The following is a 27,443-nucleotide window of genomic DNA, read 5'->3' on the forward strand; positions in this document are numbered from 1 at the left end:
AACACAAAGACAAGATAAATTTGCAGCAAATTGGCAACAATTTTTGGAATTTTTTTTTAACCATCTCTTAAATTCACAAATTCAATCCACTTTATTATTTCAGCCGTTTCCCAAAGCTTGGGTTGCAATCCTATGCATATACTTACTTGGGAAAAAGTCCCAGGGAATCCTGTGGGGCTTACTTCTGAGTAGACATCATTAGTCTTGCACAGATGGCTATTCCTGCAATGTTGGGAAAATGGAAAATCCTATGTACACATATTTCCCCCTTGTAATTATTATTTTAGCTCCAGTTCATAAGCTGTATACTAGCTCATAGAACTTTAGTCTGATACCAGGTTGTTTATTTGTGGTAAATTCCATTCAATCTGTGGGCTAAGGTTGACTAACCGCCATTGTGAAATGTAGATGTGCATGCATGTCCTTACAGCAGGATATGGGGAAAATGTAACTCTGCAGATATTGTTGGACTTCATCTCCCATCATCCCAGACTACTGGCCATTCTGGCTGGAGCTGATGGGAGGACCACATATTCCCCATCCCTCCCTTAAGGTGTCCCCCCAAATATAGACTGTGTAAGTAGGAGAAGGATGAGAGGGTGGGTGGGAAGAGGAAGATAACATGACATTTTAAAACACTGGTAAACACAGATGAGGAATAATTAGGAGAGGAGGGAACCAGAAGGAACCAATCCCGGCTTATCCAACTGCTTACAAATATTCCGAAGGAGAAAGCTGCAAATTATACATGCTTGCTGGATTCTTTATGCTAGAAGCAATACAAGTGTACCTTGTGCTTGGGTATTAGAATCCAAGTGGAACATGTATTTCTAGAAGGATGGAATGGAATGCTAAACAGAGCTTTTCCTCAATTAACTCACACATTCTGTTGTTTCTGGATAAAACAAACCCCAGTGCTTCCCTCTGGCATATATATTAGAGACATGAACCACGTGCAAGTGCTTGAGAAGAAACTCAAGACACTCATTCATATATTGAACTACTTTCCACCCCTCCCTCCCCATCTCTTTGTCTTATGTTATCCAAGGGGGCACTAAATCAGATTTATGAGTCATTCTCAGCAAGGCTGTATCCTTCCATAAAGCAGATGACTGTAAGATATAGACAGTGGAACTAATCACAGATACCAGAAGCCATTTATTCTGCAATAAGAGCACTGCAAAAAGCCATACCACTACTTCACACCTTCTATACAGCCCGTTATTGACCTTTCAGGCAAAATGGATAGGCTGGAAGGCTAAGATTTGCTGGCATAAGAGGAAAAATGGGATTACAAGGGAACAATTGAATTTCTGCTTGGTATGACTGGAAATCAATCTGAAGCAGAGATGGGAGAAATAGGGGTTCAGTCATTTTATTTAAAGTTCAATTTTTTAAGAGAGAGAGAAGTGTCTAAGATTCAGTGATAGGCTACAGCTGGCAGAAAAAGAATTTGCTAGATTTTATATTCCTAGTGGTTTTGAGATTAATATCCCTCCTCTGGTACTAAAAGTAAATTGGAATCAAGAATGCCTTAGCCACTCATGGAGAATAGTGATCATCCATATACCACACATGAATGAGGAAAGAGGAACAGAGGAGGGTTACTCCAAGTTATTTGTTTCATTTAAAATAAACCCACATTTCATCAATATCAATATCAGGGCTGGATACATAAAATGAAATAAAAACAACAAACCAAATAAAATAAACAGCAATACATACTCAAACAACAGAGCAGGCTGAACCTGTTTGCAAAACTTAAAATGCCTTGGCAAACAAGCAAGTCTTAACCTGGTGCTGGTATGATTATAGCAGTGACACCAGTTGTTCCTGTAAGAAGGGGTGCCACCACAGAGAAGGCTCTCTGCCTTGTTACCACACTGCAAGCTTCTCTAGACTGTGGAATATGGAGTAGAGGCTTCACTGAAGAATTCTTAAGCTACCCTACATCAGCCCACCAACATCTTGAGTTATAGATAGATAGATAGATAGATAGATAGATAGATAGACAGACAGACAGACAGACAGATAGAACTCCACATTCAGAGCTTTACTGACCCTGAGGCTGGACTTGAATAACGTGTGGTAGACATTATTTTAACACCTTGCTTCTGGAGACAGAATGCTTGACTAGACAGATTTCCTACTAATCTGGAACAGCAAGTCCTATACTTCTTAGAACTCAAAACATCAGTTTTACTTATTTTTGTCTAAAGAATTGTATACTGATCCATAAATGTAGCAGCAGAACATGTTCTTGCTGCCGGTATCGATGCTTCAATCAAAGCAGATTTGTAGCCATTATTTAGAATTGCTCTCCTTGCCCCCCCACCCAATACTTTGTTTTTCTGCGCCTGATATAGAGAAACTGAGAGGAGGCTTTCCCCATAATTTAACCTTTGAATCAGAAACTACTCTCTCTACTAAATTTCTGTGCATCCTATTAAGGGCAAAATGTAGTGAAAGCCACCAACTTTGATGCTTTAAAGTCATGGAGGATAGGACTATCTGTGGCCTGATCCACGATGGCCCTTCTTAAGAAGTGAAGAACTCAATTAATTAAAAAGGGTTCTAATATCTAATTTCTAGTTTCTAATTAAGGCCCTATCTGATAAAACAGTAACGACTTCCCTCACAGAATCCTGGGATCTGTAGCTATTAAGAATGCTGAGTGTTGCTAGACAATCTATTCACCTCACAGAACTATAATTCCCAGAGTTCCTGGGAAGAGGGATTGAGTCTTAAACCACTGTTGGAATTGTTCCTCTGTGCGGGGAATAGGGGTCTCTTAACAACTTGCAAAACCCTTTTAAAAACTGCAGTTTTGAGGATTATTTGGGGGGAGCCATGGCTGTTTAAAGCGTTGTGCTACTGCTTTAAACGTACTACTGCACCGATGGGGCCCAAGTGTGCTAGCTGTTGGTCCTCCTCATCAATGTCTGAGCAAGAATTTAAGAGTTGATCTCCCTCTTCCAACATGTTTCTCCTTGAAGTTCATCCTACTGAGGCATGGCTGAAATGTATCCATTAGTATGACGGATGTGCTTGTGCAGAAAAATCTCTTCCTTGCTACATTTCCATTAGACCCAATTGCCCTTATTTACATGTGCTGCACATGTGCAGGGAGTGGAAGGTAATTGATCTTCATTCATTTTCAGGGTATTACCATTCATGTTGAGAGTTTCCCTGGAGACAGCACTCACAGTTATGAATTCATTCACAAAATAGAGACACTGGAGGTAAAATAATACATTGTTCTTTCTTTCTTTCTTTCTTTCTTTCTTTCTTTCTTTCTTTCTTTCTTTCTTTCTTTCTTTCTTTCTTAAAAAAGCATGTTGCATTTTTCAATCATTAAAAAGGGTTCTTGGGTTTTATGCTAAGCAAGTTAGCTCTTTTATGCACACATTTGTGTTACATCTGACTTTCCAGTAAGGATGTGTCATTTTTCTAAGCAAAATGTGTAAGGATGAAAACAACACATGGTTCAGAGTTTCTTGGAAGATTAATTACCTTAGAATTTGAAATGTGGTGTAGGCCCCAGTCATAAAACCACTTCAATTGGTTTCATATTCACCGTTGTGTATTTAGGATAGAAGCGTCAGAATTTGGCTCCAAGAATTCAGCCTGCAAAAGTTTAGCAGGTTATTTTGAGGTAATGTTATGTGATTCACATCCAGAAAGGTCTGTTTTGTTTTTAAAACGGGGGGGGGGGGGTATAATTTGCCTGGAGAATATAATTTCACCAAGTATGGTCAGGGTGGCCCAAGACATTTTGCCGCCTGAAGCGGAACAGAAAATGCATTCCTTCTGCCTATGTTGGCATACAGTAACCACAGATGGCCATGTTACTTTGATACCTAAGGGGTAAAAAATAATCCCACAAGCCCCTCTCTCTGTGAGTAAAAGTATGATACATTTTTTAAAAAAAGTTTGCTGCCTTTTTCATGCTTCCTGAAGTGGTTGCTTCTTTCTGCCTAATGTTAGGGCAGGCCCTGTTCTCACAGCACCATAGTGAAATTTGCTATATAGAATTGTCTAAGCTCCCTTGCATGTAAGGTAATCAGGTGCAAAGGGACTTAGGTGTCACCTTTTTAATAGTTGTACTGCCCTGTTTGGGGTGGAAGTCCCATGCTAACAAAATGTGTGAGCAGGGAGTGGAGAAACCAAACAGGGCAGCATACCACCAATGTTGGTGTGCTATTCTGACCAAGAACTGAACACATTCACACGTTCAATGTGTGAGTGAGGATTTCCACACAGGCGTCCACCCTCCACAACTGGGATTCCTGACTGAATGGAAGCCTTCACAAGTGTACACCGTAGGGGTTTCCACACATAATATGAACAGTTGAAAAGGTGTAGTCCTGCAGGGATATCTCACCTGAAAGCATGTGCTTCATCGAGGGGGAGCACATCTCTTCCGTTCATCACAGCCATTGACTTGTCTGTGGAGCAAGTGCTGAAAACATGTCCTCTTCACCCCAAATCCTGTTCAGCTACCTGAGGCTGCAGATCATCTCCCTCCCCAGACTCCAACAATGCTGTTTCCCTGGGACTCCTGCCTCACCATCAAAGCCTGCAAGGTTGTCCATTCACTAGATTCTGCTCCGGTGTTCCAGCTTCCACTCCTATTTGCCCTTGTTTCCCTCCTCCTCTCCCATCAGAGTCTACCAACCCCAATCTGGGCCTGAAGGCACCCAGGGACTTACAGTATCTCTTTAGGAACACGGGGAGATGCCTTATTCTGAGAAGAAGGAACAACATTGAAGAGCTGATGCAACTAACCCAACCTTTGTCATGCTGGCTGGGGCTGATGGGAGTTGTAGTACAAAATATCTGGAGGACACAAGGTTGGTGAAGGCTTCACTAACAAAACTACTACTGCAAACCAAAGAAGAAGAGATGTACGGTATTTAATTTTTCACATAGCACCACATGCAGCGTTAGGTGGCAACACAGCATGCTAGCGAGCATTAGCAGAAAGACTGATGTTCAGCTTTAACACACAAAAGGCAGCATGATGCCTTTATAATGGCATCTCAAAATGGGTTTGTAGTGACTAGCAAATTAAGTTATTTGGTAGTCTTTTTATTAGTGACTTGTTTCCCAAGATTTATAATTAAAAATCTATATACAAATGAGTTGTTCATATCAGTGAATTTGTATGCCCTGCTGGAGTCAAACCAGAACTTCTGTGATGTTTCAGATACACTTTGGAAGTAATACTGATATTTTACCTGGAATATGAGGGGGAAAATGGGATAGATTTGATTGCCCACAGACAGCTGGCCTGCGTCCTGTTGCTACCACTTTGTCACTTAGCTCAGAAAGGGAATATTAGAGACTGGATGGTGGTTTTATAAAATCTCTGGATGCAGGGAGAGCCTGTTCAAGATTGGTCACACCAGGTAAAAGGTGAAGGTAAAGGACCCCTGGACAGTTAAGTCCAGTCAAAGGCAACTATGGGGTTGTGGCGCTCATCTTGCTTTCAGCTTTCGGGTCATATGGTTTGCCTGACTAAACCGCTTCTGGTGCAACAGAACACCATGATTGAAACCAGAGCACACAGAAACGCCGTTTGCCTTCCTGCCACAGCAGTACATATTTATCTACTTGGACTGGTGTGCTTTTGAACTGCTAGGTTGGCAGGAGCTGGGACAGAGCAATGGGAGCTCACCACTGTCGTGGGGATTCAAACTGTTATGTACTGAAGATCTCACCCTGGGCCAGCAGGGGGATACTGTAGATAGTTTTCACTCAGGTCCACATATGCAAATAAGGGATTGAAAGTGACGTTCAGTGATTGGATAGTTACAGAAAATGGTTACTGTTGCGTTCTAGTGGAGCTCTATATAAGCAGGCTAACCACAGCTCCACCCACACCCCATTTCATGGAGGTGGGCGTAACTCCCTCCTGTATTGAGGCATTAACGATGCACAGGACCCATCCAGTCAACCCTGTCTTACTAGATTTTACCAGGCATGATGAGCAGGAATAGAGAGGGCATGTAGTCAGCTTCACTGCCACAGTTGTCCTGTTGATCTCCTTAGGCTGCGACTGAAACCGACCACACAACCTGTAATTCTATGCCGCTCCAGGGTCCTCCAACCAGCCTGAATATTCTCGATATGATGCCTCCTGAACTAAAGCTCCCATCACCACACTGGCTACCCTGATTTAGATCAACAGATAAATCCCCCTTCATCCCTTCAAGACTTCTAATGCAAGGCTCTCCTCTTCTTATAATTCCCCGCGTGCGACTTTGAAGTCTTCGGCTGAAACCCTATTTGCACTTGCTCGAGAGTAAGCTCCACTGAACTCAGCAGGGCTGCCTTCTGAGCAGCCAAGCGTTTGGACTGTGCTGTTGATGAGCCATTATCTGATCTCCCTGTTTTGTAAGTGTTTCCAAGGGACTAGAACCACCTTCATATATTAATTCATTTAAAAGGCCTTTCAGGGTGTGATTCCTCAAATGATGGTGCAATTATGAGGCTTGACAAGAAGGACAATTTACAACATCAACAAGCGAAAGAGTTCACGTAGGCATCTGCTTAATATTCACTGCCATGCCTTTGAGGAAGAAAATAAAATCTTGTGACCACTCAGTCTAGCAATCCGAGTCCAATTAATGTTATACTGAATAAATTAAAGCATCCTTTTGTTTACTATGGGGAAACTGCCATGGCGCTGTGAAAGGTATTAATTTTATGTGTTTGCAATTAGCCTCCATGCTTCTAACAAGCGAGAGCTCCTTGAACGTGGGACCTTCAAAAAATAACTTTGATATGAGGTTTAGATAAGACTGTTTTTTAAGTTAAAAATTGAAATACATAATTATCAGTTCAAGCAGTGCAGCTTTTCTCTGTGTAGAAACGCAGTAGAGAATTTGTAATCCTAGACATTGAAAACATATCAGGCATATGAGTATCATGCAGTGGGGTGATTCATAAGGATGCAGCCCTATGCCCGCTTTCCTGTAAGTAAACCATCTTGAAAACTATAGGACTTACTTTTGAGCAGGCATGCTTGGGGCTTTGCTCTTTAAATGCATATTGATATGGCCTCTAGCAAAACATAGTAAATGAGGCTGCAACCCTGTGCACACTTACCTGTAAGTAAGCCCCATTGAACTCAGTGGGCTTACTACTAAGGATCCACGTCCTGCATTGGGCTGTGAGGTCTGAGTTCAAATACCAGCTTAGCCACAATCTAAGGTGTATTTAGGCAAGCCAAAATTCTCTCTCAATCTAAGCCTCAAATCTGAAATACAGGAAATATCATCCTACCTTACAGGGTAGTTGTAAAGACTTAACATGTGTGAATATATATATATATATATATATATATATATATATATATATGTAAAGGGACCCCTGACCATTAGGTCCAGTCATGACTGGCTCTGGGCTTGCGGCGCTCATCTTGCTTTATTGGCCAAGGGAGCCAGCGTACAGCTTGCGGGTCATGTGGCCAGCATGACTAAGCCGCTTCTGGTGAACCAGAGCAGTGCACGGAAACGCCGTTTACCTTCCCGCCGGAGCGGTACCTATTTATCTACTTGCACTTTGATGTGCTTTTGAACTGCTAGGTTGGCAGGAGCTGGGACCGAGCATCGGAATCTCACCCCGACACGGGGATTCGAACTGCCGACCTTCTGATCGGCAAGTCCTAGGCCCTGTGGTTTAACCCACAGCACCACCCGCGTCCCTAAATACACACACACACACACACACACACACACACATATTGCTGTTTACAAATGCCCTATTTTCTTTAAGGATTTTTAAAAATGATTATTTGCTGTTTTTATGACCAGGACTATTCACTCTTGTGGTTTTGATTTTGTCCCTGTTGTCTGTTTTGTTACTTGTATGTTACTGATAGCTGTCTTTTATTTCTCTTTTATTTTATTCCCCTCTGTGCAAATCTTGAACGAAAGACAAGTTGTAATTTTCTAAAACCAAACCAAATCATCCATCCTATGAACATTTGCTTCCATTGACCTCAGTGGAATTCATTTTTGAGTAAACATGCGAATGATCAGCCTGCAATGCCCAATCCATTTACTGTGTTTTTATTATACTGATCATTCCCAGCAGAGAAAGTGCATCTTAACAGAGCTATGCTAATGAATTTTTCCCTTTTCCTTTATTTTTGCCTACACACTGTAATTACTTCCCACTTTCACTCATTTCTCATTCTCCACGTTTTATTTCATGGGCTGTGTACAGTGTGCTGGGATTTGTAGCTCTGTGAGGGGTAAACTCCAGTGCTTTAAACATATGGGGTGTGTGCAGCCAAGGTCCCCACCTTCCCACAAGACGTTAGAATAGAAATAAAAATGCTTCCTTTGATCAGGAAAGCCCTAAAGCCTCATTCTAAGCAGAGTTGCTTGGAAGGCCTCACTGAGTTACATGGGAATGACTCCCAAATAATTGCACACAGGATAACCATTCTGTGATAATTATCTCTGTGTGGAAAGATAGGAAGAGTTATCCGAATCTTGGAGACCTCAGCATCATCTTCCATGTGGCTTATTCCTGAGGGATGCTGTGAATGACAGCTTTATCTTCCAGCAGCAACTGTCTCTTTTTGCACTGAGCTACCTCTGGGGAAGTATAAAATCCCTACTGTGGTAGTTGCAACATGAAATTGGCAATAAAGTGCTGGTGCCAGCACAAGTTAATAGACAGGAATAAATCTTCAGTGGAAAAGCTAATCCAACCTGTTCAGAGCGTCAATTTACTGGAAAGCACGGGTCTTTTAAGGCCTGTGGTCTTAAAAGTAGCTTGGTCTGCTGAAATATTAAGGGCGAACGCTCCTCAGACATTGATGGGGCAGTCCAGGAGTCCCCACCCCTCGCAGGTGAATCCCACACATTTTACGTGTTCTGTGTCTTCAGGAGTAGATCAGATTATAAAGGGTTCCAGCAAGATGAGGCATCTGTGGCCCTTCAGATGTTGGTGGGCATGATTGCTGACCATGTTGCCTAGGGCTGATGCAGGTTTGAGTCCAATAACATCAGGAGGTCCACTGGTTTTCCATCTCTGGCTTACAGCTTTCACTGATACCTTCTAACAGTTGATTTTGAGGGGTGGTGTATGAGCACTGTGTTAGAGCAATTAACTTCTTGAAATAGCACTTTTCCAGTTTCCAGGCTTTGGGTCATTAATTTGAAGAGTGTTGTAATGTGACTTCTTTTAGTTGGGTGGGATCTAGAAGTCCTGCCTTTTATCTGTATAGCTGTGTTTCGGGGTTTTTACTCAGTTGTTCTTAATTGCTTTTAATGTAAGACACTTTGAGTCACTCTTTGAGAAAAACAACTAACAAATATAATAAACCATAATAATATGAATAACAATAATAGAGGAACCGAGAAGCTGTCTGAGCTCACAGCTGTGCATGCATATTGTTTGTGTATTAGCTGGGTTAAGGCAACATATTCCCAAACTCTTCCCTAAATGAAGACTTGGGACTTTAAGGTAGGAATTGCTTAATGATGATGTATTTTCCTGAGTAGTATATTCTATATCTCACTTTACTACGCAGAACTGCACTGCCATCTACTGAAAAACAACAGCTCTAACCATCCACTCTTTTTGTTAAGCAAGAGGGTGTTCACAAACAAGGGCAACTTCCAATTATTGTGCCAAGTCTGAGTTGCACTAATAAAGCAAACACCTGAGGGATCGTCACATGGATGATGGAGAAAATTTGTTTTCCATTGCTCCAGGACCCAAATTAACAAGATCAAATTACAAGAAATGGAATTTAGTCTAAAAATCAGGAAGAACTTCTCAAGAGTGTGAGCTGTAGAACAAATTGACTCAGAAAGTGGTGGGATCTCTTTTGTTAGATGTTTTGAACCCGAAGCCAGATGCCTACCTATCAGGGGTGCTGTAACAGTGCATTCCCAACATTGGCAGGAAGTTAGACTTGATAACCCTTGATGTTCGTTTATGGTTCTGTCTACTCAGAAGAAAATTCATGTGAGGGAGATGGAGAAGCTACAGAGATGAGTGTGCCAGAAGAGGCGCTAGTGGGGTTATTTTTTTTTACTCAGACTGCCACTGACTCCGTGAGGCACCAGCTGTGAATGAGAGACCCAGAACCAAAAGAGAGGCATAAACTGCAGAGATAAGATTGCAACAGTAAGGCCTTTTGGGAGGTGAGGTTTGAGCAGAAGCCTCCAACCCAGAGAATATGATAGAACCTGTGCCTAGAGAAAGGTGCAGTAGGGATAAGAAAGCATCAGGAGGTTTTGTTTTTATTAACAAGGAGGCTGTTCAATGTGGGTCACACCCCGGTAACTGGTAGAGTATTGCAGCCTTAAACTTACTCAGAAATTTCACATGCATTATCTTGGTAATCCACATGACAGACTCTGTCACTCTTAGCAATTCTGTTACACGTATATCATTTCTTAAGTAAGCGGCCTAGCTGGAGCAACTTGAACCTCCAAAGCAGACTTCTATTATTAGATCTGATTGATGTAGATTTCACAATATTTTGCATACATAACAAAGAACAGGATGCTTCATGAATTTCCTAGGTAGCTGCAGGCTGCGCCAAAGTTAGTCGCTACGCCCTTGATAGTATCAGGTTACTATTTTTCCATTTCCTGCATTGCATGTTCTTCTAGCTAGCAACATATGGGCTAAGATGACTTGATAAAAGCCCTGACGTAAAATCAAGGAAAATAACACCAGGGTGCATCTAGATAAAGTGCACAGGAAATTATGAGCTGTACACCTGCGGTCCCCCATGCTGTTTCAGAAGTAGCACAAGACAGTTTGTTTGGGAGACAAAGGGCTTATCCACATAATGTGGATTTGAAGCTGCTTGTGCCTCAATGTGTCTGGCATTGTCTTTATGACATCTTTCCCATTGACCTGGCAGCCAGGAATTTGGCCATGCCAAGCCATCAATGGTGGTTTCTTTCTCTTGTGCACTAATAGGGAAGAGCACTGGTGTGTTGAAATCAGTGGTTGAGAGTGGTGTGTACATGGTAAATCATTAACTATGGTTTACTGCATCAAGTGAATGATACCATTATTTCTAGCCCCCTCTCAACATCTTGGCCTATGAGCAGCAGAGTTCAGTTTAAGCTTCTATTTTCCCTAATTTATCCTCCCTTAAGGTTTCCTTTTGCACTTATGGTTCTGTTTTCTGGGCCCATACAGTCATACCTCAGGTTACAGATGCTTCAGGTTGCATTTTTTTCGGGTTACAGACCCACAGAAACAGGAAGTACTGGAATGGGTTACTTCCGGGTTTTGGTAGTTGCACTAAATCACACTTTGCGCATGAGCAGAAACGCTGAATCGCAACCTGCGTGTGTGCAGACGCGCTGCTGTGGGTTGCGAACGTGCATCCCACACGGATCACGTTCGCAACCCGAGCGTCCACTGTACAACGAAGAGCAGTTTCTAACTTAAAACAGAAAGCAATAGAATGATCTAGAACAGCCTTCCTGTGCACAGAATACATTTTATTTTATAATAAATTAAACTTTCACCCAGACTTTTTAAAAAAACAATCATGCCAATGTGGAAATATGGCAAACTGAATTTGATGATGAAGGGGGTGGGGAGAGAAGCCAAACTTTAGAGCTTCATTCATTTCAAACTCCCACTCCAAGTATCTTTTGCCAGGGAAGCGTAAAGGAGCTGCCTTAGATACTGGGGGGATGGGGAGTGGGACCAAGATATCGGAGAACAGAGTTGTGCATACCCCTGTCCTTAGGTGTGGAGGAAGACAGTGACCCAATGCCAGTGATGAAGTAAGATTCAGCTGGGAGTCCAGTCAGCTTCTGGTTTGGGATGAGGACACCACCTTGTTCTTTTCTTCAGGCACAAAAAAGCTGGTCCTTTTCACTCACACAGCCAGAGGCCGATGAGACTTGAAGTCCAACAACTTACAGAGGGCCACAGTGCCCCCCGCCCCCATTCCTGTATCTCTGCTCTATAGCACAGTTTCTGATTTCAGAACCATCATGGCTTTCTCCTGTGAACTACTGGAAATGGCAACCTTTTGTGAAAGTTGTGCATCTCTTTGGCTCTCAGAAGAGCCGCACTTGAGCATGTTCCAAATATCCATTCTTCCAGTTTCACTCACGAAGCAGTAGAGAATTGGGTCAGCTATACAGTTCAGACTCGTCAGTGCAGTTGTAATCCTGTAAGGTATAAACATCCTCTCGGCAGCGTCACAGCCACAGCCACAGTCACACTCACATGGCTCAACGATACTGCGAATGAACAGAACGACATGATATGGAGTGAAGCACAAAAAGAAAGTGACGACGATGCTCAGCAATAAGTGGTTGATTTTCCTCTTGTCCCTGTTGTGGGTGGCTTGATTGTTCTTCACAGCTCGGTATATTTTCTGGTAGCAGAAGACCATGATGGCCAGTGGGATTGCATACCCCACAAGCACACGGTAAAAGTTCAGTTGGGCCTGCCAGTTTACTAGAGGGTATGTATCATAACAAAATGTATGGTTTGTGGATACAAAAGTTTCATTAAATATGTCTTCGTTCTTTAAAACCTGATAGTTTGACATGATTTCAAAGGCCCAGACAAAGATAGAGGCAAGCAAGGCAAATCTTCTTGTACGCAAATAATGGAACCTCAGTGGGTAGACTACAGCTAAGTATCTATCAATGGAAATGCAGGTGAGAAATGCTGAGCTGGTGTAATAATTCAAGTACTTAAGGAAAACAGAAAAAGTGCAAAGTTGCTGGGAAAGGTCCCAGTTATCCTCATTCTGAGCATAATAAATCCATAGAGGCAGGGTCAAAGTGTACAGCAGGTCAGCTAAAGCTAAACTTAAAAGATAGATGCCCAACTCATTTTTTTGCTTTATTTGGCTGTAGGATATATAAAGGGATGCAGAGTTGGCAGGAATACTGATAATAATCAAAATGCTGTAGAGAACAGGAAACAAATGTTGATCTAGTTCATAAGTTATAAGACAGGTTGTTGCATTGCATAATGATTTATTACAGGCCATTCTTTCCATTAAGACCAGTTCACTCCAGATGGAAGGGATATGATGCCAAAAATTACTAGTTGTCCCAATCCAATTTTGGGTCACAGAAGAGCAGATAATAGGTTCTTATGGTCCAGATTGTCAACCTTCACCAAAATGCAATTCACTGTGTTTTGTTTTTGTTTCTTTGCTGCAAAGGAGAGAAAGAAAAGATGCAATTAGATGGTTTGTTTAGTTACTCTGATCGAGGCAATTGTCAATGACGCTCAAAGCAAAAAACAGTAGTAAAAGGATGGAGATGATTAAAGGTACTGCTGTACATCTGTCATTTTGGATGGCTTTAGGGTCTCTTTCCCTCTTTTAAAATTCTGAAAGGAAGGAAAACTGAGCAATGAAGGACCATCTAGAAGGAATGGCTCATGTCCAGAACAGTCTCTGAGGGAGAAAATAACACAGCACAGATTAGAATAGCTACAAAGAAATATAAAAAGGTAGCCAATGTAGTTAAATTGCAGGATCACTTGCTGAAAGAAGAAAAATAAAAAGACCACAAACTGTAGTGAACTCTGATAAGGTAAGCAAAGGAAGAATGTGTGAAGCAAATTCCGAAAAGCAAACATTTATTTAAATGCACCATTAGCAAGAATCCACCCAATGAGACGGAACAAGGTCTAGACCACGGGTGTCAAACACAAGGCCCGCGGGCCGAATCCGGCCCGCCAGACCTCGTCATGTGGCCTGTGTAGCCGCCGGCGGCCACCAGCCTTCACCTTTTATTCTCGCTTTTTTTCTCGCTACTGCCTCTCTTTTGAGCGCTGCCCATGTGATTTTTAATACCGGCTTGCCAGTCTCCGCTCACGGGGGCCTCCTCGGACCAATGAGCGCTGGGGGGCGGGGCTGGGAGCGCCTGGGGCTCCGGGGCTGCGGCTCCGCTCCAGCAGTAGGAGAGAGGGGAGCGGAGGCGACAGAGCTGCTCCCCGGGACTTCCATCTGCTTGTGCCGAGCTCCTCGTCCAGCAGCTCCGGAGTCCTGCTGTGGCTCGGAGGGAATTGAAACGTGGGTGGGTGGGAAAGGGGTTGCAGGAGGACCGACCCTGGGGGCAGTGCGCGACCCAGCCCCGGTTTGCTTACTACGGGGTGGGTGGGAAAAGGGTAGGAGAGGGATGGCTGCACCCTCAGAGCATTTCTGGCCCTGCGGGAGGAGCCGTGGAGCGGCCGGTGGATGCAGTGGCATAGCGTGGGTTGTCAGCACCCATGCAAGTAATTTGCGCCCCCTAACCCTGGATTTGCGCCCCCTAACCCTACCCCTACCCCTACCCCCCAGATGTTGCGCCTGGTGCGGCCGGCCCCCTGCACCCCCCACGCTACGCCACTGGGTGGATGGATGCTTGGCGGGACGTGAGAGAGGTCGAGAGGGGACTTCTACCATGGATGCTTCAGTGGAGATTGCTGCATCGCAGGGGGGTTGGACTAAAGGACCTTTGGGGGGTCCCGTCTGACTACAATTCTGTGGTTCTCCTCACTGAGGAAGTGCGGCAGGGTCGGGAGGAGGGCGCGGTGCCCGGGAGAGAGGGGAGGGAAAGAAAGAAAGAAAGAAAGAAAGAGAAGAAAGAGAAGAAAGAGAAGAAAGAAAGAAAGAAAGAAAGAAAGAAAGAAAGAGCCTTCAATCACTTTAAGGAGGGGGGACGTCTGGAGGAGCCAGGAAGTGAAAGACTTGCTCACCCTAAAGAGCAGCGCACAGGCGATGGTGGTGATGGGTCTTGCTTGCCTGTTTACAAGCTTGGACGTGAGGGGTTTTTGCAGGTGGGTTGACACCAAAATATGAGGCAGAGCAGGTTGGCGTGGAGAGGAACAGAGACTTTAAAGCAGGTGATCTGGAGAAGAGAGCTGTGTGTCTACTGAGGGGTTGGGGGGGGTGAAGGATCCAAGGCAAGTTCAGGGTTGCCACTCCTTCTTTCCCTCCCCCTTGGCAAGAGGTGTAAGCAGAAATCCAGCAATCGAAGGAATAGGGAGAATGGCACCCTGCTGGATTTCGTGCTGTTAAAAGGGTGCAGAGCAGGCGCCAAGGAAAAGGTGGCAACCTTTGGGAAGTGGACTGGGGGGAGCGCAGGAAAAAAGGATGGTTGGGGAGGAAGGGTGCCTGTGGGAGTAGAATCGAGGACTGCTCACTCGCTCTTTTAAAAACCAGGATTGGGGGGCAAAATCTATGGGACAAAGAGAAGTTATGAGGGGCTGGTAGAGAATTGCACCTGAGGTTGGATTCTGGGGGTGGGGGGTATGGAGAAACCGGAGCGAAAAACTGGGAGAAGATGGTGTGGGGGTGCTGTGTGGGTTGCAGAGAGAGATAATTGGGAGTGTTGGTGGGGGGAATTGAAGGGAGCTCAGGGGAGAGGCTGAATGGCAGCAAAGTCATGTAGGCAGAGTGTTAGTGAATGAGACATTAACAAAACAAGGAGGGTCTTGTATTTGTGGAGGAGTAAAACGGCTGACGAACGTGTGTGAAAAGCCGAATGCCGTGGGAGGAATGGAGACAAAGAAAAGCTGAGCCTCTGTTAACGAAACGCAGCAAATTAGCAACAGTTAAAATCGTGGTTGTGTAACTATTGTCCCTAAAATATCACAAAACACGTTCAAACAATCAAGCTGTGCGATCAAGTTATTAAAGTGACTTCATCTCAAGCATCAAAGTAATTTGTCCAGAAATAGATCAGTGGCCACAGTTATTCCAATCAGGTAGTGAGACACAGATCATGAAAGGCACAAATTCTGTTCCTTATAGCCTCCATCATCCTATGTCCATCTTCAAACTAGAGGTGGAATCATCTTACGCAGGATATTTTAGAGTTCCACACCTACTCATGTCCTCATATCACTAAATGTTTAATTGAATATGGAGTTTCTATCAGTATGTATTTCTGAAAATGGGGGAAATGTCTACTTATTTCTCTCTTCTCCCCTCCTGAGAAATTTGCAGTTGGAAACATACAGAATTATTGTGTGTGCATAAGCCAAAGTGTGCCTCTCATGTAATGTGTCTATAGCCAGTTTTTCTCATCTGTGCATTTTGTTGCTAGAAACAGACATGGTGCTGTTTTAATTCTTTTAGGGTCCAGTGAGGACCTGGATAGCTGAGTTGGTTAGAGGGGTAGTGCTGATAACACTAAGGTTGCAGCTTCTATCCCAAAGCTCAACAACTTTGGGGTAAAATTGTGAAAAAAGAAAAAAGCTCAACAACTTCAATCCTTAAAAAAGGTCAGCAACTTTGGTCGGCCCTCATGCATGTTCACTTCCTCAAATCTGGCCCTCTTTGAAAAAAAGTTTGGGCACCCCTGGTCTAGACAAAGAAAAAAATGTGGGGGGATTAAAATACTTGAGGGAGGACAGAGAGGTCACAGTGAAGGTAGATAAATTCTTTGCATTGGTCTTTACTGTGGAATCATAGAATTGTAGAGTTGGAAGGGACCCAAGTCCAACCCCTGCAAGGCAGGAATCTCAAGTGAAATATCCATGACAGATGGCCATCTAACCTCTGCTAAAAACCTCCAAGGAAGGAGAGTCCGTAACTTCCTGAGGGAGATTGTTTCCATGTCGAACAGCTCTTGCTGCCAGAAAGTTTTCCCTGATGTTTATTTGGAATCTCCTTTCTTGTAACTTGAAGCCGTTGGTTTAAGTCCTACCCTTCAGAGCAGGAGAAAACAAGCTTGTTTCCTCTACCATGTGGCGGCTCTTCAGATATTTGAAGATGAACATCATATCTCCTCTTTTCCCAGCTCCTTCAACCATAAAGCTTGATTTCCAGACCCTTGATCACTTCCTGGTTCATATGGAGAAGCCATTTTCAATGGAGCCCAGCAACGGAAACCCACAGCTGTATTGAGGTGGCACCAGGTATTGAAATTTTTGTGCCCCTAACAATTTTGCACCTGTGCTACGCCACTGAATTCTAAACAGGTGTATTTAGAAGAAAATCCCACTAAATGTGTTTAAGACTTCAGTCATAAAATTGAGCTTAGAATAGGGGTACATTTGCTGAAGTACACAAGGAGAGCCTCCTTGTTCAGGCCAATGGCCCAACATCCTTTTCTCCCAGTGGCAAATCCGATGTTTATGGGAGCCCTGAAAGCAGGGCCTGAGTGCAACAAGACTTTACTCACTTGTGATTCCCATCAGCTGGTATTCGAAGGAGCACGAATATGCCCATCAATGATAGCCTTATCCTCCATGAATTTGTCAAATCCATAAACTCATATACTCAGAATTGTAGAGTTGGAAAGGACCATAAGGGTCATCTAGTCCAACCCCTGCAATGCAGGAATTTTTTGCCCAACATAGGGCTCGAACCCATTACCCGAGATTAAGGGTCCCTTTTTATAACAATTTTTAATTGAATTTTCAAACAATTAACATATATACTTCAATAAATAACAATTTTGTCTTTGCTTGACTTCCCACCCCATTTCCCATGGTGTTTTAATTTATTCCCCTCTACTGCACATTGCATGAGATTAAGAGTCTCATGCTCTACTGACTGAGCTATCTTCTTTGAAAGCTGTCCGTGTTGATGGCCATCACTCTATTGCAGAATACCTGGAACTCAGAGAACATTCAGCAACATTTCCTATCTATAGACGCGCTCTCTCTCTCTCTCTGCCAATACAGTGGTATTTGCATGCACTCAGAGATAAGGGGGACAATGGAGACCTGATGAACTCTTGTTGCACTTGTGTCTGAGTGCACGCTTGCATGCACACACTAAGGACAAAAGCGTTTTCTGAAAGAGAGGATGGAGATTTACCACGGACAGATTCCAGAAAGATGGGACAATTGGAGCACAAGGCTGCAACCTTTTACAAAGCTGTTCTTTATTAATCACCCCCTTAGATGCTAGCTGCCCTCCACTGGATTCCGAAACAGTTTAGTGGAGGGATCCAACAATTTATTTATTTTTTATTTCATAAAATTTATATACTTCTTGACTGTAAAAAGGACCGTGGAGCAGGTGTTCACCCACCCACATCAACACAGGGCACAGGGAGGGGGAAAAAAGAAAAGAAAGCCAAGGGTGCGCCTTGTGTTACATTCACTGCCGGCCGCCGGCCAATCTATCCATACAATGCTCCAAAGCCTGGGCCAGAAAAACATTACTGATCTGTTTCTTTGTTTGTATATAGTTTTTAGAAGTTACAGGACAATGTATTTTGAAACAGTTTATGTCATTGTCAAGAGGGAACCTCTTGTGTCACCCTTTGTTTGATGACATAGATGCCAAATCCCTGGGGTGCTGGGTGACCAAATACCCGCAAAATTCCCCATGAAAGTGCCGGGCACCCATAAATTTCAGTGCCAGGGCCATGCACGCTGTATGGTACCCACAGTCCCAGGCCCAAGCTGGCACTGCTGTTTGATGATCTCAAACAGATCTCGTAGTTTCAGCCTTTATACCTAGCCTGAAACCTGTATTTCTAATTAAAACCACTCAGCAGACCATATTTCATACCAATATAAGAGAGTCTGTTAGTATTTTGTAAGAATTAGGACTTACCTTACTTCAATTGTGACCCTGCTCTGCTGCTTTGTTTTTGTTACTTTAGACACTTCACCCTCAGAAGACAATGTGCTCTGATGAGAACCATTTCTCATGCAGAGACAGGAAATTGCTACAGTCTGCTTTGAGAGGTTAGGAAAAAGAGGAAACAACTTTGCAGTTGCTGGTGATGATGGGAGGAAACCATGGTTTCTTTTCTGCCCACATGATCTGGAGCTTAAATCTTTTCACACTAATACTATTTGTACAGGGAAAGGGGCCATAAGATTCACCAAGTCTTTACCTTACCAAAGAGGGAACACTAAAAGGATTACTATAGGGTTGGCGAGTCAGTCTGGATGATATTTGTGGGGGTCTCTTCAAGGCCTGTGATGTTCTCTGTGAGAGGTTAAAATCTGTAAGAGAAAATCTGCTGAACCAGCCAGAGCAGTCTCTCTCTTAGGTGCTGTCACCAACATCTCAAAGAGTGAGTTACATTGCCATAGTGACAACTAAGTGATGGTCCTGTCCAGGAAGAGGACACATATTTCTTCACCTCTGTCATCTTAGGAAAACCATAACAGACCAAGGGGATATCTCTGTGTGAGAGAGTTTGGACTGATGTTGTAATCTGGAGAGATAGAGACATAAGTTTGTGCTTCCTTGGAAGCCTAATGGGGAAGTAAAGACACCACAGTTTCCACTGATCATCATTCCAAGGAAACCAAACCCTGGAAAAGCACAGGTACTCCTGGAGTCACTCCTTGAAGACTGGGATGTGTAATATAATAATAATAATAATAATAATAATAATAATAATAATAATAATTTATTATTTGTACTCTGCCCATCTGGCGTAGTTTCCCCAGCCACGCTGGGTGGCTTCCAACAAAGATTAAAAATACATTAAAATGTCACACATTAAAAACTTGCCTGAACAGGGCTGCCTTCAGATGTCTTCTAAATGTCAGGTAGTTGTTTATCTCTTTGGCATCTGATGGGAGGGCGTTCCACAGGGCGGGCGCCACTACTGAGAAGGCCTTCTGCCTGGTTCCCTGTAGCTTTGCTTCTCGCAGTGAGGGAACCGCCAGAAGGCCCTCGGCACTGGACCTCAGTGTCCGGGCAGAACGATGGGGGCGGGGTGGAGACGCTCCTTCAGATATACTGGGCCAAGGCCATTTAGGGCTTTAAAGGTCAACACCAACACTTAGAATTGTGCTTGGAAACATACTGGGAGCCAATGTAGGTCTTTCAAGACCGGTGTTATGTGGTATTGGCAGCCGCCCCCAGTCACCAGTCTAGCTGCCACATTCTGGATTAGTTGTAGTTTCCGGGTCACCTTCAAAGGTAGCCCCACATAGAGCACATTGCAGTAGTCCAAGTGGGAGATACGTAACTAGAGCATGCACCACTCAGGCGAGACAGTCTGCGGGCAGGTACGCTCTCAGAATTGACCTGTGCCTCTATGGACAGCTGTGAGTCCAAAATGACACCTCAACAATATTCTAGGTTTCACTTACTTAGGGGGGAAACATTGCATAGCTTAGGCTCTGCAATGAGATTTATCATAGATTTATATACAGTGGTGCCTCGCAAGACGAAAATAATCCGTTCCGCGAGTCTCGTCTAGCGGTTTTTTCGTCTTGCGAAGCATCCCTATTAGCGGCTTAGCGCTATTAGTGGCTTAGCGGCTTAGAAAAAGGGGGGAAAAACTTGCAAGACTCGCAAGACGTTTTCGTCTTGCGAAGCAAGCCCATAGGGAAATTCGTCTTGCCAAGCGGCTCGAAAAACGGAAAACCCTTTCGTCTAGCAGGTTTATCGTCTTGCGAGGCATTCGTCTTGCGGGGCACCACTGTACATATATGAAGCCCCTTTATTGCCACTGATTTTCACTTGACAATAAGTTTACTCTCAATTTTTTAACAAATCTGTTTCTCAGAAGAGATTATTTCATAGCTGGCTGACAAATGAACATATCCTCCTTGACCACAATCCAAGACAGACTTGGGTGTGTTTAATACCATTAGAATCAATAGGTGGCATTCACCTACATTTTTTGTGCCAGTGCAAGGGAATTTCCTTCCTCTCCTCTGCCCCACACCATCTCCAAATGTGCTCTGGAGGGCAAATTTAGGGGGTGCATAGGAAGAAAGAGAGAGGGAGATAGTTTCTTTGCACAAGGAAAAACCTTTGAGTTGACAATCTGATTGGGATAATTGCATCTTCTGCCTCTTTAACAGCGTCTTGGTTTGTGGATTTGGGCAGAAGTGTCTCATTTCTGCTTAACAGAAGCTTAACAAAATTCCTCCCAAAATTTCATGTTGCATGAAAGCAGAAGCTGCTGTTTACCACATTTTCTATTACATCTGGCTTTGGAAATGAGAAACGAAACTCTGAATCAAAAAGGTCTTTCAGTGGCACAGGATATTGCAGGGGAGGGTTTCTGTTCCATTTGCTGCCCCTCTCCCAATTTTTCCTTTCTTGGAGGTTTTAAAGCAGAGGTTGGATGGTCATCTGATATGAAAGCTTTGGTTGAGATTCCTGCATTGCAGGGGGCTGGACTAGATGACCCTTGGAGTTCCACCCAACTCATTCCATGATTCTGCTACTTAGGCTTGCCTGACTCATCCTTGATTTGCAAGATACAAGGCATAAACCATTTGCTGTAGTAATTAGAAGCAATTATCTACCCAGTTTTGACAAATTGTCAATGTATGACTTCAGGTAAACTCATCGACCCATTTGCCTTGGTAAAAGCGGAAGCTTGATTTGTACATTAGTCAACACCTTTGTCTGTCTAATCAATGAATCTGTCTAATGAGGATAAGGAAAAGCATTGAAAAGCGAGCACAGCCTCTGGGCAAAAGTATTGATACTGGGATGGAGACCAAAAAGGATTACAAATCTTACAAAGACAGGCTTGGAGACAGAGCCTAGGAGGGGCAAAAGAACAGAACAAAGTGCAGGGCAGGGAGAAGGCCAAAGCTCTCAATTTTGATTTCTCTCTATTTCTCATTTTTCTCCTCTTAAGCTTAGCTCTCCACACCCGATTCAGGGTCTTTCTCTCTCTCCTAATTTACAAATTTTCTATGTGGGTTGGCCTAATTCACATGTTTTCGCAAAGCATATTTTCTCTGATGTTTATATTTTTCTTAATTGAATACATTTTTCTATGTTACTTTCATAGGGACATAGGAATCTGCTGTATACAGACTCAGACCCATTGACCCATCTAGCTCACTATTGTCTACACTGACTGCCAACTGATCTCCAGGGTTACTTGAATGGATCTCTTCCAGCCCTACCTGGAGAAGCCAGGGATTGAACCTGGGATTTTCTACATGAAAGGCAGATGCTCTGCCACTGAGCTATGGCCCTTCCCAAGAGCTATTCCACTGCCCTTGCCAATTTTCAGAAATATATGCATTTTTATGCACTCTTTACATTTGCTTATTCATTTTTGTGCATATTACTTGGCTGGAAAACTGCACTGCAAAATTCAGAGAAGTGTGAATCTTGAAGGATGGCTGGGTTTCAGTTTGCACATTTTGGAAAGTACAAATTAGGTAGATTCACATTAAAATGCAAACTGAATCAAATTTCCGATCTTCTGGAGAACACCATGTTGGCTATCCCAGACTTGTGCAAAATTCACAGAGTAATGCATACCGATAAATTGATCACCCTGCGATGATTCAAACACAATAGTTCCCAGTCTCACTTTCCCAAGAGATACTCAACTTTTGATTTGCATATATGTTGCAAGCCACATATGATTCATGATTCATGACTCCATGATTCATGACTGTGTGCAATCCTAAGTATTTATACTATATATTTAGCATCACAATGACACTTAGCTGACTGTACACATCTGTAATTTAAAATAATGAGCTTAGGCTTCAACATTCAACAGCTGGAATGTACATCAATTAGCAGAAGCATTGCATAAAAACAAAACAAAAACAAACCATCAAGCCTTGATCTGTTATGTTTTAATTGATTTTTGCCTGAATACAAAACAATGAATGAATCAACAAACACTGTAGCGGTGAACTCAGAGCAGAGTCATTACATTTATACCATAACAAATAAATAATGTGAATATAGTACATTAAGATTGTTGCAAATTCCCACACCATGGAGAAACCTGGTTGGCTTATGGAGTACGTGTTTGTGTACTCACATAGCTAATGAAAAGAAACCAGGTTGCATCAGATTAACCAAATCTTGATGTTTAAGCTCACAATGAACATGGTTCTACTTTTCTGTGCTGGCTCCATGTTTTGGGGATCTCTAGCGCAAGATGCTTGGTGGGTGTGTTGAATTTTTCAGTTCTCAAATTCTGAACATGTGGGGTACTAAAAGGTTGTAACATGACTTGGGAATTCAAAATATATTTGGATTAAATTCACATGATTTAGTTTGCATGGTAAATAAAATGTGTGTAACATTGCAAAGAAATCATTAAAAATGATTGCCACATACTTGCAGTTATATTACAGTATATATATTTATTTTATCTATATAGTATACTTATTTTATATTTCCTGACACTTTCTGAAGGTACAACTAAAATTCTTTGGTTTTCCCAGTTTATAGACCAGTTGGAGGGGTTGAGACCTTTAGAACAGTAGTATACACTTGTTCACACTAATATTTTTTTTTGGGGGGGGGGTCCCATCATCTCCCTAAAAGAGAAAACAGGCTTACTTCCAAGTAAATGTGCACAGGATCAAGCTATAATCCTATGCACACTTCCTTAGAGAGCAAGCCCCACTGAACTCAAGCCTTCTTTTAACGTTACCAGGGCTAGGGCTAGGGAGACCTGACCTGAAATCACACAGGCCACGAAGCTCAAGTCCTTTCTCAGGCTAGTTAGCCCAATCCCACCTCACAGAATTGTTGGGAGAAGACTGGAGGGCAGTGGTGGTAGGTGTGTGTGCGCGTGCAGAAAAGAAAAGAACCCAGAGCTTCTTATTTGCATTTCAGTCATTCATTTTATTGCCATTTCAAACGGGATGAGGGGCGTCACGTGTTGAGATTCCGGCATTGCAGGGAGTAGGGCCCCTTGCAACTCCACAATTTTAGAATTCACTGCCCCAACTCCCCATCTCGTCCTCACAACAACCCTGCGAGGTAGGTGGAAGCTGACAGCTTCTTTGAGGAAGGGCGAACACTACACAAGGGTAAGCAAAGATAAATCTCCGTGGGCTGCTAGGCAGCCAAAAAAGAGCCTACAGCGCTCAAGCCTCCTCCTTGCAGCAACCCCCCCCCAAAAAAAAACTTCAAAAGCCACCCAGCATCGACGAGACAGTCCCCGTCACGTGACTGCAATGACGCGGCGGGAACGTCATCGCAGGTGACCGGGGGCAGCCGCGGCGGCGGCGGCCGAGAATGGGATTCCGCGGTATGCGCGAAAAACCTCCCTTCTGTTTTCGCAAAACCACAACAACGGCGACGCAGCCGAAGTCAGGTGACCTCGCGCCACGTGACCATGCTCGGGTGTGGGGGAGTGGAGGCCTCGCGCCGCTCGCGCCGTGGCTGACAGGATTTATGACAGGAGCCGGGAGGCGGCAGAGCAGCGCTGAGGCGACGCGGCTGCTCCTTCGTGCCCCGCCGGCCGGCCGTTCAACCGTTCATTCGTTCAACCGGCGAGGCTCGTCCCGTCCCGCCCTGTCCCCGGCTCAGCGCAGCGTGCGAGGATGACCTGGCGGCTGTGGGGCTTCGCGCTGCTGGGCTGCAGCCTGGCCTCGGCCAGCGGCGTTTACCGGCTGGACGACGCGGTGGGGCTCGCCTCGGAGTTCGACGGCATCGGCGCCCTCAGCGGAGGCGGCGTAGGTTGAGCGGCCGCTACCCCCGGGGGCAGGTGGGGAGGTGTCGGTAGGCGCCTCACCCCGGTCCGCGCGCGGGAAATGCTTGTGTGTGTGTGTTGAGGGATCCTATAGAACTGCAGAGTTGGAAGGGACCCCCAAGGGTCATCCAGCACAATATAATAATAATAATAATAATAATAATAATAATAATAATAATAATAATTTAGTTATACCCCGCCCAGCTGGCTGGGTTTTCCCAGCCACTCTGGACTGCTTCCAACAGAAATACAGTGGTACCTCGAGTTACATACGCTTCAGGTTACAGACTCCGCTAACCCAGAAATAGTGCTTCAGGTTAAGAACTTTGCTTCAGGATGAGAACAGAAATCGTGCTCCGGCGGTGTGGCAGCAGCAGCAGCAGGCCCCATTAGCCAAAGTGGTGCTTCAGGTTAAGAACAGTTTCAGGTTAAGTACGGACCTCCGGAACAAATTAAGTACTTAACCCGAGGTACCACTGTATTAAAATGCAATACTCTATTAAACCTTAAAAGCTTCCCTAAACAGGGCTGCCCCTTGCAGTGCAGGAATCTCAGCCATAAAGCATCCAGGGCAGCTGGCCCACCCAACCTCTGCTTAAAACCGTTCCCTGTGTATCTGTTTGCTTTGTAACACAACCCCAACCTTGAATAAAAACTAATTCAAACAAAAACACCCTCTGTGCAAGGAGGGAGATGGTTACGCAGTCGAACAGCTCTTCTGGTCAGGAAGTTCTTCCTGATGTTTAGTCGGGAAGGTTATTGTTCTAGTCCGTTGCTACATTACACATTTTTGGTTTTTGGTTTTATATTATGAACTGCTTTGTGATCCTCGGGTGATGGGCGGTATATAAATTTAATAATAACTAATTAACAGAGGTGTACTTAGGGGGTTGGTGAAACTGGCCTCTGGTTCGGGGTGCAAGCCCAGGTGTCTGTGTGTGTGTGTGTGTGTGTGTGTGTGTGCAACAAACACCTATCAGATTATGGAGTGTATGATTTTTACATTTTACAGTATAGAGATATAAACAGTAACTCCAGAATTTTTCTTTTTCTCTCTTCTAGGCTACTTCCCGGCTTTTGGTGAATTACCCAGAACCTTATCGCTCTCAGATTTTGGATTATCTTTTTAAGGTAAGTGCGACATTGCTGTTCTTGTAGACTTTGACCTAGGGCAGTCATTGAATCAACCTCTTTTTGACCTTTTTATTTCTTTTAAGAAATGTTTTAGCCGTCCAGCCTTGTTAGCTATCCTAGGGTGTGTTGCATTATAAAACATCACATAAAAATAGTCGAACCAGAGCACATAAAATGCATCATCAAAATTCCATATAGGTGTTTCTATCCTGGATGTCAACTGACTTTCTCGACCTTTCCAAGTCGTTGGAACAAATATGTCTTTAGTTGGCACTAAAAAGAAAGTAAGGCGGATCTCAGCCATACTTGTGAGGAACTGACGTGGCACTTAGTGCTCTGGCAGCTACATTCTGGACTGCCTTTAGGAGCTGCTCCATCTGTTAATGTGCTGACAGGTATTCTTTACTGTACTTACATTTTTATAAAACCTGTATGCAGTGCTTGATATCATGACCCAAACCTTATCAGTGCATTAATATCAACTTGCATTTTTTTTGCCATGGTGTATGCTTGATGTTTGCTTTATACATCTGGCAAATAAGATGTAAGAATTTGAGCTAGGACGTTTTTCTTATTCTCACTCCCCCCCCCCCCCCGCCGCTTACTGTCGTGTTTATTGGCATTGATAATACTAGTCAAATAGCTTGTGGAAGCTTAGTGGCTGCTTAACTGTGACAAAGTGCTGTAAATTCATGTTGCAGTTGAGCTTGTAAATATTCTCAAGACAGGACCATCAGCGAAGCCTCAAACTCTCACTCTGTGAAACTAAGATGTACTGCTTTTCATTTCAACATTAAGAATGTTGACGAAAGACTGCAGTTCAGAATAGAATGTGAGAAATGTACTTACAGAAACAGCTTGGGTATTTGGGCAATGCTGAAGTGGTGAAGGAATATGGTGAGCAGCACAGTGCTGGGGCTTTTTCAGAGCAGGAATAATGTCTTCTTCTGGAGTGCTTAGGAAATTTATGGTCTTTCCTGGTAAATGAAATGGTAAATGATAACGAGGCTTTCAAGATTATTTGTGCTGCTTGTGACAAAATGGTGTTGAGGAATATGATAAGCTTTTTATTTCTTTTCAGGCAAAATTCTTGTTAGTTCAATTTATTGCTTGCCTTTCATCAACAGGTTCCAGGGTGCGCTTCAACAACTTAAAATACTATATTAAAAATAGTTTAACACCAATTGCAGTCAAAAGAACAGAGTGAATCCTAAAGATGTACGTCAAAGGCCATGGTGAAGATGTGCATCTTCAGCATGCGTAAGAAACTGTATAATAAAGGTGCCAAATGCACTTCTATGGGGAGGGAATTCCACAAATTAGGGACTACTACAAATAATGTCTTCTCCTAGGCTGCCCTCGCACAACCTTCTGAGGGCAGTGGAACTACCAAGAAGTGGGATACAAATGGGAAAGATGGAGAAACTGAAACCCTTTATTGGAAGATGTGGAATAAATATACATATCCTCCACGATCATATTTTTTTCCAGTTTCAAAGTTTATTGATCGGAGCAGAAAATAACAAGAATAGTTAAATAAAACAGTTTAAGGGAAAAACCTTACTTCAAACTATTCCCAATAATGGTACAATTTAATCAAAGTACAAGAAAAAGTTAATAAGATAATATTTTAAAATTCAACTAAGTGTTTCAATATATGTATTTTGCTACAAAGCCATAGTACTTCGCACAAAACAGTCTATGGTCTCAATGTTATTGTTGATGACTTGGAGTGAAATTCAAATTTCTGCATCCTGTGTATCCCCCCCCGCGCTCCTGCCCTGTAGAGTTCCCCCATCAGGTCAGGCTAGCCCTGTTGTTGATGCTGGAGGTTTACAAAAAAACCCAAGGTCTTTAACATTTTCTCAATCAGATTGGCAGGGCAGAATTGTCATTTAATAATAATAATAATAATAATAATAATAATAATTTTTATTT

The 27,443-nt window shown here is 43.4% G+C and overlaps 2 protein-coding genes across 5 annotated transcripts in view; one reads left to right on the plus strand and one right to left on the minus strand.

The window, feature by feature from the left end:
- Positions 1-10,255: 10,255 nt before the first annotated feature.
- Positions 10,256-18,655, minus strand: GPR65 (G protein-coupled receptor 65). Of its 2 annotated transcripts, XR_013835805.1 has the most exons (3): positions 18,536-18,653; positions 11,708-13,184; positions 10,256-11,062 (listed from the first exon to the last, which is right to left on the minus strand). XR_013835805.1 is itself a non-coding variant. In XM_079965468.1 (2 exons), exon 2 carries the CDS (start codon positions 13,022-13,024, stop codon positions 11,969-11,971), a length of 1,056 nt encoding a protein of 351 aa, XP_079821594.1. In that variant the 5' UTR covers positions 13,025-13,184; positions 18,541-18,655; the 3' UTR covers positions 11,382-11,968. The 2 variants fall into 2 exon arrangements, 1 of the variants encoding a protein (XP_079821594.1); XM_079965468.1 differs by lacking the exon at positions 10,256-11,062 and having other exon boundaries at positions 11,382-13,184; positions 18,541-18,655.
- Positions 18,656-23,892: 5,237 nt separating this feature from the next.
- Positions 23,893-27,443, plus strand: part of GALC (galactosylceramidase) — a 42,633-nt gene continuing 39,082 nt past the window's right edge. For 2 of the 3 annotated variants that reach the window (XM_079988741.1, XM_079988740.1), the window contains exons 1-2: positions 23,902-24,354; positions 25,434-25,502. In XM_079988741.1, the coding sequence (XP_079844867.1) occupies positions 24,223-24,354; positions 25,434-25,502 (201 nt within the window). In that variant the 5' untranslated portion in view covers positions 23,902-24,222. Of the gene's footprint in view, positions 24,355-25,433; positions 25,503-27,443 lie in introns of all 3 variants that reach the window. The other variant, XM_079988742.1, reaches the window with a different exon arrangement.

This window comes from Podarcis cretensis, assembly GCF_951804945.1.
Source record: "Podarcis cretensis genome assembly, chromosome: 1".
Classification (NCBI taxonomy): Eukaryota; Metazoa; Chordata; class Lepidosauria; order Squamata; family Lacertidae; genus Podarcis; species Podarcis cretensis.